The sequence below is a fragment of the Vidua macroura genome, chromosome Z (genome assembly GCF_024509145.1).
Source record: "Vidua macroura isolate BioBank_ID:100142 chromosome Z, ASM2450914v1, whole genome shotgun sequence".
Lineage (NCBI taxonomy): Eukaryota > Metazoa > Chordata > Aves > Passeriformes > Viduidae > Vidua > Vidua macroura.
Window position 1 is genome coordinate 22,146,433 of NC_071611.1, and position 17,208 is coordinate 22,163,640.

Below are 17,208 nucleotides of genomic sequence, written 5' to 3' on the forward strand. Positions count from 1 at the left end.
TGTGTTAAAAAAAATAAAGTTGAAATTAAAGATTGAGCGTAAGTTTTTGCACCCTCAGATGTATAAGGCGGGAGAAATGGCAAACCCATTAGAAATAGGCTCATAGTTTATATGCTCAGAATAAATGTAATAGAAAATTAGTCCAGTTTCAAATTCAATTATGTGACACAAGAGGAGTATTTAATGTCATCATACAGGAAGTTTCAAAGCTCATAACACATTAGAGATAAAAGTACGACTATTGCAGGTGAATTTTACAAATCTTAAGTGAGTTTTACAAAGGTCTTTCATCTTAGATTCTACACATCTCCAGAAAAACATTTTGCTGCCCCTTTATTCCATGTCTACAAATGTGCATCTTTCAACACACTCTTTTATAAAATAGAAATTTCCAGAAAATTTGCCAAAGTATGAGACAACCATCAGTTCCCATTGTAAATAACAGAAAGTATTATTACTATTTACATGCAGTCATTAGATGTTATATAGAAGTAATGGATTTCGGCTGTAAATGTCAGAGATAAGCTCTCCTTGTCACTATATTCATGAAGATTCTCATAGATGGTATTTTTATTTTCACTTTGCTGGAACTTTTATTATTCCCATAATCAAAACGATAATTTTAACCAACACATTACACTAGAAACAAAGCTGAATAAACATTTTATCCTCCTCTGCAATGCATGCTGTTACCATTTCTGAAAAGAAGCTGACTCAAGATTTAAACAGCACTGGAGCTGTGTTCGTTAGCTTAGCAAGGTGCATAAATTAGACCATGTGATAAAACTTTCAATGCAATTACTAAAAAGTCTTTGTTTTTACTCCGAACCACCTATCCATAAGTGTAATACCAAATGAATCACTGCTGGTCCAAGCAGGAATTCACATTTATGCTGTACCACAGATGCAGGGAAACCTACTACAAGGAAAAAATGGCATTCACTTAGTTAAACAACAGAATTACTCTCTCTGCAAGTCCAGGTTAGTATTATACACGTACTAACAAACTAGCTGTTCATTAGCTGTCTTCAAGAAATTATTCTATCTCACAAACTACCTTTACCCAGAACAAACGCGGTATTATATTTTCAGTAACAATGTTCCACTACATTGCCAGTTGTCCTTTACTTTACAGGTTGACTTTCCTCTCTTTTCCTAAAGGCATACATTAACTTACAAGGAAAATGAGGAAGTTTGATTTAAGACCAAGTTTAAAAAGCCACTACACTGTAAAATTATTTGGAGAAGGAAGATCTTTAAAAAATCAGTATTATCTCCAACTCAAAAAGCTGCAATAAAATACCAAGATTCCAACAGAACTTCCCACCTTTGGCTAGAAATTAAGTAGATCTTTGTTAGATAATGAAGAAGAAAATCCATAAAGATCCTGTTAAGTAAGACAGGAAAGCACAATTGTTGTGGGTTGGGCTGGTTTAGTCAGGGATTTTATAAATGTTAGTTAGGTTGGTTCTAAGTACCCCTATTTTCCCTCACAATGGTTTGCTCCAAGTTGTTTACCACAGGAGCTCTTGTCACTCAGACATGTCAATCTTCTCACCTTACACCGTTTTCTCCTTACAAGGTTCTGTCAGTCAGGGGTTGTCACTCCTTGTTGGGATGTCAGTCTTGTAGCCACTCCCTGACTCTTCATAAAGTTCTGTATCAATCACCCCACTTTTGCACTCCTATTTTCCCAAAACACTGTACCCACCTCTGTTATGTTCCCATAGGTTGTCATAATCCATGTCACTCCCCTCTTGTCTGTCCCTACTGGGCGAGGGGGGGTTTCCACCCCTGTCCGCCCATCCCCTATTTAATCTAATGCATTCCTTTGTCCCCTTGCCATTTTGCCTTGCAATGCTCTGAGGGCGATTCACTCAGACCACGCATGGGAGAATAAAAGTTCTCAGTTTCGCAGGCAAAGTGTCCTTCTCTCGTCCCTTCACTTCCTCTCAGCGTGAAGCTACCGAAGCTGCGTTACCCATGCCGAAGCGCTCAACACTAGCAGGGAGGCGAATGCCGTAACCCTAGAGCGCCTGTTCACGTGACGGCTATGGTTTCACAAAGGTAGCGCCAGTCAGGGGCTTTCGACTGCTTGAGGTCGTATCAAGTAATAGCCACACACAATTGTACAAAAAATGTGCAACACAAACGAAAAACAAAATGCACCTCAATAAATTAGATGTAAAACTGCTTTAAAAGGTCAAAGCTTTTATAGCTTTAGTGACAAGCTGAGAGACTTTATTCTCCTAAATTTCTTTTCCTAAATTTCTGGTGGTGTCAGGACCACCAACTGAGATTAAGCCTTTATTATGATCTGCCACTGACCTGTGGTAGACAAAAGACAGGTTTTGGCTGCAGCACTGCAAGAGTGTGACAAATAGGCAGTGGTATCTCCTTAGAGTAAAATGGCAGTGAGGGCTAAGACTATTACTAGAGACTTGAAACAGCTAGTGTTATGAATAGTTTCCAGGTATTCCCCAGAAACGTGGTCAGGGCTTTCCTAGTTCCCATGGCAACACTAAAAGACCGATATTGAAATGCTAATTAGCTAATTGCTCTGTTTGTTTTCTTTAAACTACCTGGGAACAACCGGCCCCCCACCCCTCCACGCTGCCACTCTGAGACTAACATGCAAATAGAAACCCCTTAGGATCATGGGAGTATTTTTAGGAGATAAAAATGAATATAAATCAAAAACTGAACACAATAGAGGAGTCTAGATAAATGCCCTAGCTGAGGAAGAGGGAAACACATCCCCTGACTGGCTTTTAACCATCGCCATCACCTAAGAGAGAACAGACTATATTAGGCTCTGAGAAGCAGGGAGATAGAGACAGAGAGCCCTGGTGCTGCCACCACGGAAGGAGCGGGGACAGCTGTTGTTCTGCACTTCAGCAACAGACTCTGCACACCACGCCTCCTCATCCTCGGGCCACCGGTGTGCCACGGAAGGAGAAAGGACAGCTGCTGCTGAGGACTCCAGTGACCGACTCTGCACGCCGCCTTCCTTTCGGCTGCCTGGAAAAGCTACGACTGCGGGGGCGAGCTCTGCGTCGAGCCCCCTGCCCAGCTGATCTTTTCAATAAAGAGCTGAACATTAATAAAGGCATTAGCCCTGTTCATTTCAATTTGGGGGCTCGTCCGGGAGAGCCACGCCCGAAGAGGACCCCCGGACAGCTGGACAGCTCAACCATCTGCTTCGAGGGACCCTCGGGAGTTGCTGGCTACCTTCGGACCCTAGGATCCGCGTGAGACGAGCAACGCAGAGGAGCATCGGATGGGTAAGAAAAACCGGGAGACGAGCGAATGAGTGAGTGAGTGAGACGGGGGCCGGCAGCTCGGACCCCCGAAGTGAGAGGGACCCGCTAGTACCGCGTTTCCGGACTCCTGCGAAGGGGCCGGCCGGGAACGGGGGGAAGCGAGTGGAATAGAGGAGCGACTGAGGCGTCTCCTTAGAAGTAAAGCAGGCCCTCCTCCGAGCGTGTGGAGGTGCCCTATGGGCAAAGTAAGTCCCTGGCAATCAGGGCAAGGGGAATATCCCCAGCAGGGCAGGTGGGATGTGGAGGTCCTAGAGGACATGTCCCCGGCGCCGGCAGGATGGGATAGGACGGCAGGTGGGATGTCCCTGGCAGGTAGGGCAGGGTGTCCTAGCAGGCAGGAGTGACATGTACCTGGCAGGTAGAGGGCATGTACCTGGCAGACAGAAAGCATGTCCCCGACAGGCAAAAGGCATGTCCCTGCCAGGCAGGACAGGAAAACAGGGCAGGTGGGATGTCCAAGCAGAAAGGAGCGTCATGTCCCCACCGGGCAGAGGGCATGTCCCCGCCAGGCAGGAGAGGATAACAGGGCATGTAGGGCGGGATGTCCTAGCAAGCAGGAGCAGCAAGTCCCGCCAGGCAGAGGGCATGTCCCCAGCAGGCAGGACAGGATAACAGGGCAGGTAGGATGTCCATGGCAGGCAAGGATGGAGGTACCCGTCAGAGCAGATAGGGGAATGGCCCTGGAAGGCAGGGCAGGATGTCCCCGTCAGAGCAGGCAATAACCCAAGTAAGGAGAAAGGCAGGAAGGCAAGGAAGCTAAGTCTAGTAGGAGAGTCAGGCAAGGGGGCTTGGCCGGAGTTCGAGTGTAAGGCTCGGCAGGATGTTCGACCTTACCTCGGCAGGGAGACCAAGCTTCCCAAGCCTAGTAGGGTCAGGCAAGGGAGCTTGGCCGGAGTTCGAGTGTAAGGCTCGGCAGGACGTTCGACCTTACCTCGGCAGGGAGACCAAGCTTCCCAAGCCTAGTAGGAGAGTCAGGCAAGGGGGCTTGGCCGGAGTTCGAGTGTAAGGCTCGGCAGGACGTTCGACCTTACCTCGGCAGGGAGACCAAGCTTCCCAAGCCTAGTAGGGTCAGGCAAGGGGGCTTGGCCGGAGTTCGAGTGTAAGGCTCGGCAGGACGTTCGACCTTACCTCGGCAGGGAGACCAAGCTTCCCAAGCCTAGTAGGAGAGTCAGGCAAGGGGGCTTGGCCGGAGTTCGAGTGTAAGGCTCGGCAGGACGTTCGACCTTACCTCGGCAGGGAGACCAAGCTTCCCAAGCCTAGTAGGGTCAGGCAAGGGGGCTTGGCCGGAGTTCGAGTGTAAGGCTCGGCAGGACGTTCGACCTTACCTCGGCAGGGAGACCAAGCTTCCCAAGCCTAGTAGGGTCAGGCAAGGGGGCTTGGCCGGAGTTCGAGTGTAAGGCTCGGCAGGACGTTCGACCTTACCTCGGCAGGGAGACCAAGCTTCCCAAGCCTAGTAGGGTCAGGCAAGGGGGCTTGGCCGGAGTTCGAGTGTAAGGCTCGGCAGGACGTTCGACCTTACCTCGGCAGGGAGACCAAGCTTCCCAAGCCTAGTAGGAGAGTCAGGCAAGGGAGCTTGGCCGGAGTTCGAGTGTAAGGCTCGGCAGGACGTTCGACCTTACCTCGGCAGGGAGACCAAGCTTCCCAAGCCTAGTAGGGTCAGGCAAGGGGGCTTGGCCGGAGTTCGAGTGTAAGGCTCGGCAGGACGTTCGACCTTACCTCGGCAGGGAGACCAAGCTTCCCAAGCCTAGTAGGGTCAGGCAAGGGGGCTTGGCCGGAGTTCGAGTGTAAGGCTCGGCAGGACGTTCGACCTTACCTCGGCAGGGAGACCAAGCTTCCCAAGCCTAGTAGGGTCAGGCAAGGGGGCTTGGCCGGAGTTCGAGTGTAAGGCTCGGCAGGATGTTCGACCTTACCTCGGCAGGGAGACCAAGCTTCCCAAGCCTAGTAGGAGAGTCAGGCAAGGGGGCTTGGCCGGAGTTCGAGTGTAAGGCTCGGCAGGACGTTCGACCTTACCTCGGCAGGGAGACCAAGCTTCCCAAGCCTAGTAGGGTCAGGCAAGGGGGCTTGGCCGGAGTTCGAGTGTAAGGCTCGGCAGGACGTTCGACCTTACCTCGGCAGGGAGACCAAGCTTCCCAAGCCTAGTAGGGTCAGGCAAGGGGGCTTGGCCGGAGTTCGAGTGTAAGGCTCGGCAGGACGTTCGACCTTACCTCGGCAGGGAGACCAAGCTTCCCAAGCCTAGTAGGGTCAGGCAAGGGGGCTTGGCCAGAGTTCGAGTGTAAGGCTCGGCAGGACGTTCGACCTTACCTCGGCAGGGAGACCAAGCTTCCCAAGCCTAGTAGGGTCAGGCAAGGGGGCTTGGCCGGAGTTCGAGTGTAAGGCTCGGCAGGACGTTCGACCTTACCTCGGCAGGGAGACCAAGCTTCCCAAACCTAGTAGGAGAGTCAGGCAAGGGGGCTTGGCCGGAGTTCGAGTGTAAGGCTCGGCAGGACGTTCGACCTTACCTCGGCAGGGAGACCAAGCTTCCCAAGCCTAGTAAGAAGGTTAGGCAAAAGGCCAAGTAAGAGTTTGGGCAGGACTTAGCAGGGGTACAAGGCTAGAAAGTCTATCAAGGAGTTCAAAACTTAGGCCAAAGAGAAAAAGAACAGAAGACAATAGATAAGACTATGACTAGTGATTGTCCTGGCCAAGAGACAATGTAAAGTGCCACGAGGGGAATTTAGTTAAAAGTGATTAAGTTTAGTCAAGTGATTCAAAATACGAAGTTGGGAGGGGTCAGATGCGCTTTAGCTGCCTGTCAGTATATTCCATTTTAGATAGAAGCACCATTTAAGGTATATATTTTTTTTTGTTTTTGAGGCCTGAAAATGGGAAGAGGTTATAGTAAAGGAGCAAATCCTTCCAAAGCAAAGAGAATTCCACCTAACAGCCCCTTGGGGCAACTGTTAGACTAATGGGATTCTCAGGAGACTATGAAGGGTTTAGACAAGAGTAAGATGATACATTACAGTATAGGAAGTATGGCCGAAGTTAGAATTACAGGGACAGTGGCCGTGATATGGAACCCAAGATCAGTGGATGTGTAATCAGTTAAACCAACACAAAAAAAAAAAAAAAAAAAAAAAAAAAAAAAAAAAAAAAAAAAAACCACAACTGAGAGGGCCTTGATATAGAACAACTATCTCATGCAGCTTGCTGGCTGGAGAATTCTATAAATAATGAGACTGTGAGAATATGCAAGTTACAAAGAAATAGAGAGGAAGACAAAAGGGAATAGAGAGGGGGAGACTAGAAAAATAAAGGAATGAGACCCCCTCGATTGCCTGTCCCCGTCTGCTCCTGTTACTTCCCCAACAGTTTCCCCAGTTGGTCCTTCAGCCCCTCCTATTGAGTCCCTGATTCCTTTCCCCCGTTTTCCCACCTCTGTTTCATCGTCCCTTCCCTTAGTTTCCTCAGCCATCTCCCCAACTCCCTCTTCCTCTTCTACAGCAGATTATCTGGAAGGGGAGGCAGCAACTCAGAAATATTTAGAGGTCATAGGAAAATCCCTAGAAGGCCTCCGAAAGAAGGGGTATCTCTCCCAAACTTCCCCTCTGGACGCCAATGCCCACATCAGTCCTGGGAATTGGGTGTTGATAAAGTCCTGGTACACTACCACTCCATTAACCCCCAAATTCGAAGGACCTTTCCAGGTACTACTCACCACACACACTGCGGTACGGACCCAAGAAAAAGGCTGGACCCACGTCACCAGAGTTAAAGGACCAGTGCCACCCCCAGACGCCAGACCAGACCCAACAGTGTCACCCGCCTCCTCTTGTGCATGGACAATAATTAAGAAACCAGAGGACCTAAAATTAACTTTAAGGAAGACTTGCTAGAGACTGATATACAGTGAGGTGTTAAGAACTGTTTCTGAGTTAAAGTACCATAGAAAAGGTTTAAGTACTTGGTAATTGTTTAATAAGACTAAGTGTCCTTTAGCCAAAGGAGTTACAACTTGGTTCCTAAAGAACAATAGAATTACCCTCAGTCCTGAGTGAAAGTATACAAATGCCAAAAGAAGGTAGCCCTCAAAAGCCAAGGACTGTAAGTTGATGCGGGCTTAAGCCCGATCAAAGAAATAGAGGAGGGATTTGTTATGAATAGTTTCCAGGTATTCCCCAGAAACGTGGTCAGGGCTTTCCTAGTTCCCATGGCAACACTAAAAGACCGATATTGAAATGCTAATTAGCTAATTGCTCTGTTTGTTTTCTTTAAACTACCTGGGAACAACCGGCCCCCCACCCCTCCACGCTGCCACTCTGAGACTAACATGCAAATAGAAACCCCTTAGGATCATGGGAGTATTTTTAGGAGATAAAAATGAATATAAATCAAAAACTGAACACAATAGAGGAGTCTAGATAAATGCCCTAGCTGAGGAAGAGGGAAACACATCCCCTGACTGGCTTTTAACCATCGCCATCACCTAAGAGAGAACAGACTATATTAGGCTCTGAGAAGCAGGGAGATAGAGACAGAGAGCCCTGGTGCTGCCACCACGGAAGGAGCGGGGACAGCTGTTGTTCTGCACTTCAGCAACAGACTCTGCACACCACGCCTCCTCATCCTCGGGCCACCGGTGTGCCACGGAAGGAGAAAGGACAGCTGCTGCTGAGGACTCCAGTGACCGACTCTGCACGCCGCCTTCCTTTCGGCTGCCTGGAAAAGCTACGACTGCGGGGGCGAGCTCTGCGTCGAGCCCCCTGCCCAGCTGATCTTTTCAATAAAGAGCTGAACATTAATAAAGGCATTAGCCCTGTTCATTTCAGCTAGTAGGATTCTATCACAGCTTTATGATAAGTTTTTCCTGTTTAATCTCCTTTTCAGCTCTTAGGAGTATTCTCCTTTGTTTTTTGGTTACTGTGATCTCTAGAAACAATGGTAACCATCCATACCTTGAAAATGATACTGGAAAAACCCTTACTAAAGAGAGATTTTAAGTGACACACTTGAATGCATTTTGATGTTCTCCATAATCACTAACTTTTTTAGGTACACACAAAACTTTTAAGTTAAATTTTCACAGTCACTCTGAAAAAAGACTGGCGTGTTCCCAGGTTCATCTTAATACAGAAAACCGAAAAAACGTTTTTGTCTGAAGGAAATTAATTAAAAGAAAACATGTGACAGTTTAAGCCCAGCTGAAAATTAAAATCCATGCAGCCATTCCTCTCCCCACCTCCAGTGAGGGGGGGGGAGGGGGGAAGGGAGCGGGGGGGAGAGATAGAAAAGACAGAGATTATGGGTTGAGATAACAATTTACTGGAAACAGCAACAAGGTAAGAAAATTAACAGTAACAGCAACAATACTAATAACAACAGTTTATAAAAGCAGGTGACTACACAAAAAATGCTCATTTGAATCCAATCAATCCAGAGCCATGAGGCTTTCTGAGACAAAAGGACATTATAGCCCTCAGGCCCTGGGTGCACACCATACACCTTCCTTCCCAGAGAATCCCCTTACTTCTGTCCCCCACCAGTGATGTGTGTGGTAGAGCACAATGTAGGCACAACCACACAGCTTGAAGCCCCACCCCCTCACTGCTACTATGAGAAAATAAAATCTGTTGTGGTCAAAACAAAGACAACATCAGAGGAAGTGGCCAAAACAAAACAGAAAGGACACTGGTATCATATAAAAACAATTAAATTGATGGCAAAGAAGCAAAATTACCTCTTGGGAAAGTTCTGTATTTTCCTTCTTCTCTGCAGCCAGATGTTCACTTCAGGTGTTGATTCAGGAGTTGGTTTTGTATGATCAATGGTATATAAATCCTTGCCCTGTTTCCACAGCTGGTATCTCTCTGGTTGAAACTTCCTCACAAAGACATCCATGGATATTGACACCATGTCTCTCCTACAAGTGCACTGTAAGACAAGAGAGGCATTTGTAAGCGACAAGTACTGGAATATGCCACACTTTGTAGTTAAAAAGCCCAGAACAAAAATCCCACGTGTAAAAACCAGTTCTACTTTAATCCGTGTTTTCCTTTTTCACTTTCCCTCAATTTTCAAGAGGAAAGGATTATTCAAAAGAAAACAGTATCTGAACCAATGTGTCACACTAGGATTCCCAAAAGTCTTAAGGACACTCCATTGTTTCATTAACTCCTATGCATTAAGAACAAAAAGAAACTATAGCATTCTTTCTGCTTTATTAGCTGGCTTTGATAATTTTAAGCATACCTTGCAACCTTGAATCCAGAGATTGCACATACCTTGAGTGACATCAGAATTTAACTTATAAAAATAACTCATGTAGTATCCCGTTGACCCAAAGGTCTTTACAGGCATTTACAGTCCCAGCACTTAACTCTTCAAAACATAAATACATACAAGTACCACCTGAAGTTACAGTTTTGCCCCATTTTTTTTCTACAAGCAGTAGAAAGGAAGCAAGAGAGAGGAGTATTATGTCTGAGGTCTGGAAGGGTGTGCTATATCCATGTAATCCAATCCACTGTACAGTGCAGACTTTAGAATCACCCATAATACTTTCCTCATCAACTTTAATCTAATCCCTGACTTTAGTCCCCCCAAGAATTTTGCATTGTTCTTCTTATGCATCGGCGTAGAGTATTTTTGCCCTGTTTGAACAGAATCTTAATGGTCATGAAAAGGCAAAGGAGCCTCCACTTGAAATACTGTAGATGCTGAGTCAATATTCAGATTAAAGCCATTGTACCCAGTACCCAAAAATACTTGACAGTAGGCAACCAGATTAAGTAAAACAATACATCTAACAGCAAATAAACTACTATAGTGGGTTAATTCTGGCTGACTGCTGGGTGTCCATCAAGTTCCCTTTCCCTTTCTCCTCCACAGCAGGACAGGGGGAGACAGGGTCTAGATAAGGATAGGCAGATCCCTGACCAACTACTATATTTGACTTCTCTTGAGGAAATTATATTAATGTCAAGCAATAAGAGATTATGACAGTGAGAAAAATGAACAAAACTAAAACCAGCTTCCTTCACACCCATTTTTCAGGCTTTACTTCACTCCTGACTGGTGTCTGCAGTGTCTGATGTTTCTTTCACATTTTTCTCACTCCTTTCTCTCACACCTGCTGCAGAGTGATTTTTATTCTTTCTAAATTTGCTATTACGTGAATGCCACCAGAGCTGCTGACAGGCTCAGCTTTGGGCAACAGCAAGTTCATTTTGGAGTCAGCTGGATTTGACTCTGTCCAGTGTGTGGACTGCTCCTGATCAACAGATGGTGGTTATTAGCCACTGCTAAAGCAACTCTATACTACCAGAACCTTGCCACAAAAACCTTTGCAAATTTTTTTCAAATTGAAAGCAAATTGATCGGCTAAAACATAGTCTTACATGAAAAAACTTTGAAAGAACTTTGCTATAGCTAAATAACTCTGTTAAAGCACAAAACTGAGACAGTATTTTTTTCATGTAAGAAGAGGTATATAGAAAAATCTGGTAAATTAATGGCCTGGCTTTATGGTTTACTACAGCTAGCTTTATTACATTTTTTTTAAACGAGCAGAAACATGCAAAGGACTGAATGCTACTTTCCTACTAGCTAGGTTTCTGCACATTAAATGCAGATTTCTTTATCTACTATTTCCATCTATCATTTCTAGTTCACCCTTCTTTCCTCTTTAAATTCATAAGATATATAATGAAAAAGCATCTGAGATGTATTAAAAATGCTTGCTTTCCTTTCAACATGTCAACATTGATATGTTGCATATTCACAATACTGCCATCTAATGGAGGATGAAATTGAAAGAAGGAAAAAAATTTCAAGACAGAAACTGTAATTTTATGCAGCTGCCTTTAATTATAGTTTTTATCCAAAATACCATCTGAATGTTCCCTTTTCAAACAACATGCATATACACACTTATACATGCACTCTGTAAAAAACTCAAGCATATTGGAAATAGTATGTTCCATTCAGAGAGTCCTTGATTGGGCACAATAAGCAGTAAAAAAAAAGCAAAGAAGACACTTCTGTATACTGGAAAAGTGCATAGAAATCCACAGTAATATTTTTAACTTTTAAAACTGAAATTTGTAAAATAAAGACAAACAACAGTGGATTTTCTCTCCCTTTAATGCACAAAATCTTTCCACATTTGAGCCCTGTTGCGACAAACCAATAAGAAAATATGGTTAAAGCCAAAATTTTCCTGTTAAACACCAAGACTTCCAGTGCCTTGACAAAAAATAATTACTTAAGTAAGCATTGAAGCATTAAGAAAGAAAATACATCTAGAAATAAAATGTATTCTATGCTGGAATGATAATAAGATATTAAAAGACTCAAATCACATCCAAATGGGACACAATTTCTGTCATTCAGTAATCTTTGATCAGTTTCCATTTAATTTCAATAGCACTACTGCCGAAGAATTAACAAAATCAGGCAGGTGTTAGAAATACAGTCGATCTTTTTTAAGTTTTCCAACTTTAAAAGTATGCTTTTGAGTAAAAAGTAACAGTAACATCATGCTCAACAGTATCACTGCCCTGAAAAACAGAAGACAGGCTTCTAGGCACTGAAGGGCGTAAATACTTGGAATTATCATATCAGATGACATCAGCAGATACATTCTGAAAATAATTTCTACTCATATTTCCTCAAATGATTCAAGGAAAAATAAAACACCACAAACACAAAAACTGTTGCTTTGATAAATAATCTGGAGGATCTTCCATTCTTGGTGGTGGTGGTGGTTTTTACTACTTTTAATTCATTTCTCATTTGTCTGGCTTCTAGCTGGCAGTTATGTCACTTCCTGCTCCTAACTTGAAAAAGTGACTAAAAGATTCTCTCTAAAACAAAACTAAATGTGATTTTGTTGAAGAAAGCTCCTGGGAAAAACACAAAATGGACATTTCCCTGTCTACTAAAGTATTCAGTGATTTTTTTTTTTTTAACTTGTAATATTTTTTAAAGTAAATGCAAATTCTAAGTAATTGGACTACCAATTACAGAAGTCAGCTGATGTTGCCACAGATAAATGTCACAACTTTTGTACTGGAAACAATTATTTTCTATAGACAATAGAATTAGTTTGATACTTATTCTTCAAACAAAGACTAGTATGACAAGCAGCATACTTAACTCCTTCACAATTCTTACTATTAAATTCTTAGTATTAACATCATCAGTGATGATGGTTCAGGCCAAATTTGGGACAGAACCACCAAAGGGGTTCCTCTAGAAGGCAGATTCAATTGGCCCCTCCCCCAGACAGTTTGGGGAAAAATACCTCCTTGGAGAAAAGTGGAAAAAAACATTTATTAAACAAGCAAACCTAAACAATATTAAACAATGAAACCTCTTGCCGCTTTAAAAGAGAGACAAACTCAGAAAAATCCCCTCCTGCCCGGGCTGCAGCTCAGCTCACTCACTCTCTGATCAGTCCCTCTGGTGCTGGAAATGCCGTGGCCCAGGCCCAGCCCAGTGGGCCACAGGTGCGAGCTGCTGCTGCTCTTCTGGGTGTTCAGTCCTGAGCAGGTTTAAATAGGTCCAAAGAAAAGGAAAAAAAAAACACAGTCCAGGGAACTTCTTTGCCTCAGCTAGCTAAAACTAACTAAAAGGAAAGGAGAGCTCTGTCCTGCTGTCTGTCCATCTGCAGACAACAAAGTCCAGTAGCAGAATGTGGAGGAGTGAGTGCAGTTTCTGAAAAAAAACTCCGCACTTCTTCTCCCTCCCTTCACTCCTGGAATAAGTCTTAAAGGTGCAAAACTTATTATTCAGCATAAACAGAACAGGCAATTGGGGATAAAAGCATCATATAGTTAACCCAGGACATACCACCACTACGATTATTATTTATCCTGCCATATATATATAGCTTGAAAGTAAGCAATTCAACTAAAATTTATTCGTAAAGGCAAAGCTTTACAGAATGAACTATAAGAAAAAAAGTTTAAGCAACTTTAACTAATTGTCAGAAGTATATGTGAGATATAATTGTGATATGAGAAAATCACCTATGAGAGACATAGGCAGCCAAAAGGATATTTTCAAACACATACTATTTGTGAATGGAAAAGAGAACAATTATTTTATAGCTTTAAATTTTTTTTCCATTTTGTACTCTGATTAAGGAAAATATAAAAGAATATACGACAAGCTTCTATACTTATACATATTAAGTTAAACACACACTTAAGCACATTCTAAAATACATGATGTACCTACAAAGAGAATTTATAAAACATTTTTAATATCAATAGGAAGTGCATGATTTATGTGTCTTTCCAGCTTTTCATCATTAATATTTAATATTAATATTTAACAATGAAAAGATCTTTAAGCAAATAAATTACAGGATTTTAAAAACTAGCATGAAAACATCTGTAGAGAATATAATATTTGCTACAACAGAAAGCTAATAGATGGTTTATTATTTCACCAGTAGTAGAGGACTAGTATTTCTTAGAAGCATAGTTTTAAGCACAGAAATCTACATCCAGAGTCAAGTCTTCATGATTTGCATTTTTATTTTTTAGTTCAATGAAGTATACCTCTGATGCCTTTTGAAAGATATGAACTGATTTATGTGTTCACAAAAGCATCTTCTCGACCAAAACATTACTTGTTATACTACTTAGGGTGTTAAAATATTTAACATACTAAGCTTGAAATATCTGAAGGATTTTGAACACTTTGCACTAAGTATTGGATTTTGTTAATTAAAATGTGATTTTCACTATATCTGAAATTTATTTTAGTTAAAAGTCTTCTGAAGTTTTAATTTGAAGAAGAATAATAGTAGTACTTCATTAGGCTATTTTTCCCCCTTCACTTACATAATCATTTCAGAGAGAAAGCATGTATGAAGTACATAACTGTACTTCACATTCAATTGCACAATGTAGGTAAATTACACTCCTATGGGACATCATGTGGAGGCTAACAGTCACAGGAAACCATGGAAAATTCTCTTCTTTATAAAGAGAGAATGGATTTTTACAAAACACTTACGAAAGCAACAAATTAGCAGGATGAGGCAAACATTAGGCTGGTAACCTTCTTTACGTTATATAAGTATGCTCTAAAATTATTAAATCAAGGGTTTTTTTCAGTGTTACTCCTTCATAACTGCTTATAATGACTAAAGCTTTCTTCAAAGAACAGTAGCAATGATATATTTATTGGAGACAAACATTTTAAATAATTTCGATTCTTCTTACCAGCTTCAACTATATGCAATCAATTATTTCATGCACTATATCCCACTCTTGTAATACTTTCAATGAAGCATGTCCAAAAAGGGGCACCATTTGTTGGGATTCAAGAGGCAAGGATGACTGATTGATGATGAGAAGTCGATTTATTGGGCCCAATATAGCCTTTATATAGGACCTCTTAACGCTACAATCTGCAAGGACCTTAAACATTGCCTTATGTGGCAACACCCTGTTCTTCTTGCTTAACCAATAACATCACAGTTCACCATATATGGATATCCCTGCCTTTCCTTGACCTGAGTTACTGTTTGCTTAACTCTGCGCTGGTCATCTGCTAACACGTCCTGCTCCTTTTGTCCCGTGTGTTTCATCTTATATCCTGTTTCCACAACCGACATCCACAATGCACTATATCCCACTGACAATACTTTCAACGAAGCATGTCCAAACAATATAAAAAATGCATTTTGATAAGAAACATTTTATAGGTGCTGTGACTGGAACTGCTTCATGTGGACTGCCAGTAGAAGTGCTTGCTAGGCACTGTTTGCTAAGAGGACAGGATTTAATAAATTCTGGTAACAGTAACTGTCCTTTGCTATGGAATCAGGCTGTGATGTATTTTCACGCAGACTTTCTGGCAACTTGTAAGCAGTGTTGTAGAAACCTTTGGCAGCAGTTAGCCATCTGTACAAGCATTGAGAAAGCAAGCTTTCCTTTTTTGGTAAATCATAGACAGTACACTAATTTCTCTGAGACATCCTGTCATACACAACAAAAATACAAATGCAAAACACCCTTCCTTAAGGTCCTTTTTATATAGTAGAAAATAAAAATCCTCTTAAATTCATTATTTGTATTCATATATGCATAAGCAAACGGCAATATTTTTTAAAGAGTTCAATATTAAGTAGTGCCTTACAAAATATCTAGCTTTTTTTTCTTTATTCCTAATTTATTTTATGTTTACACATAATGCCACCTACATGTTCTTACAAAAAAGACTCAGTTTGTATTATGTAGAATTGATTACATCATCATGAATTAACGTTACAAAAATGTGGTCATTTTTTTCCCATTCCTTTGAAATCTGGACAACAGAAGCAGTGTGACAAGACACAACTATAACGCCAATTTTTCTTAAATATTCCACCTCACAGCTCTTCTTCTTCTTTATCCCTCAGTGGTATCTTTAATGGCACTATTCTTAGCCCTTGAAAGATTGAGTCACTATTAACCTCTTTTTATTTATTCTGATTCAATCTGTATTTCTAGCTTGAATCCTTCTCCTGTTTTGCTCACATTCACTTCTCCATCTATCGCTGACATCGATACAACAGAAACTCCCTCCTGGAGCCTTTATCTCTCTGCTGTGTGTCAACTGCTCTTGTTCCATCCTTCTCTTAGCTCTCCGTTCTTTCCTCAGTACCTTTGGACTTCACTTTCTCAGATCCATTAAGTAACAGATTCTACCCCATATTTTTATCTGCCTACCAATTCCTGTATTTTAAATTGGAAGTATTCTGAACATGCAAAATTAGAATTTATTTTAATGAAATTAATCTCCATCTGCAACAGATCAAAATTAACCAATTCTGTAACAGCTCCTAAAGTAAGAAAACAGTCTGTGCAATAACATGTATGGGCCTATATATTTAAATGTATATAATATATCATTATAAAAAATAACTCCTTGTGCAGTACCTAATACATATACTAGGTCATACACACTACGTAAGTTATCTTTTTCGTACAAACATTACAGTCATTATCATGGATTTACTAACAGAAAGTTTACTATTATCAAACATAAAAAAGGAATTCACAAATGACCCAAGTACAGCAATTCCAATGAACTGCATTATTCTTAGCTCACTAATTACAGCAAAGGAAGACCTGTAACACATTGTAGGGCAAGAAGATAATGTAACAGGACAGCTAGTAAGGAAGCATTCCTTCTCTATTTTCAAGAATCATAAGAAAATCAACAGGATATCAATTTTAAAATTCCATTCTAAACCTGGGGAAAACCTTAAATTAGAACTCAACATATTGCAGATTAAAGGGAAAATATACATCTGGTATGAGTAAATGAGCTGAGGAATAGGAAATTTTCTTTTATTTTGGATAGCAATTTATCAGTTTAAATGGACTGGTGCTCCATTGGATAACTTAAGGCCATTTTCTGGTACAATCAGTATGTGTCTCTGAACTAACATCACCAGTTAGTGTGATACAGCAAGTCAAATTATTGTCAGGACTTTCCTAAGTCTTTTTTTTTGATTTAGGTTTGGGTTTAACAATAATTGACAATTCATGGCAATATAACCAGATGAGTATATTGAATCTTTTTTCCACACAACTCAAATTTTTAGAGAGTTCCAAGTCTAGTTGCCATGATTAAAAACTACAGTTGCATTTACAGATGGTAAAGTTGAGGGACTAATCATGCTGAAAATTAAATACTCTTACTGTATAAACCTCAGAACTGTTGGACAGTCTTCACTGCTGTGTCCTAAACACAGCACAGAAAATGGATTAGTGACTTAATCCTATATTTATAAAGTTATAAATTACTTTTTAAAGTTCAGAAAATATTTTTCTATGTATTTTTTCTAAGTATTTTGATATTTTCTAAAACTTCATTTTACATTTTTCTCAGGTTTCACCTT

At 41.6% G+C, this 17,208-nt stretch overlaps 1 protein-coding gene across 7 annotated transcripts in view; it reads right to left on the reverse strand.

Annotated features, from left to right (window-relative positions):
- The window catches only part of KDM4C (lysine demethylase 4C), a 255,205-nt gene that overhangs the window by 117,810 nt on the left and 120,187 nt on the right, over positions 1–17,208 (reverse strand). For all 7 annotated transcript variants that reach the window (XR_008441497.1, XM_054004325.1, XM_054004330.1 and 4 more), the window contains one exon: positions 9,040–9,233. Coding sequence is in view for 6 of the 7 variants with exons in the window: in XM_054004325.1 (XP_053860300.1) it covers positions 9,040–9,233 (194 nt within the window). In the remaining variant the exon portion in view is untranslated. The remainder of the gene's footprint in view (positions 1–9,039; positions 9,234–17,208) is intronic.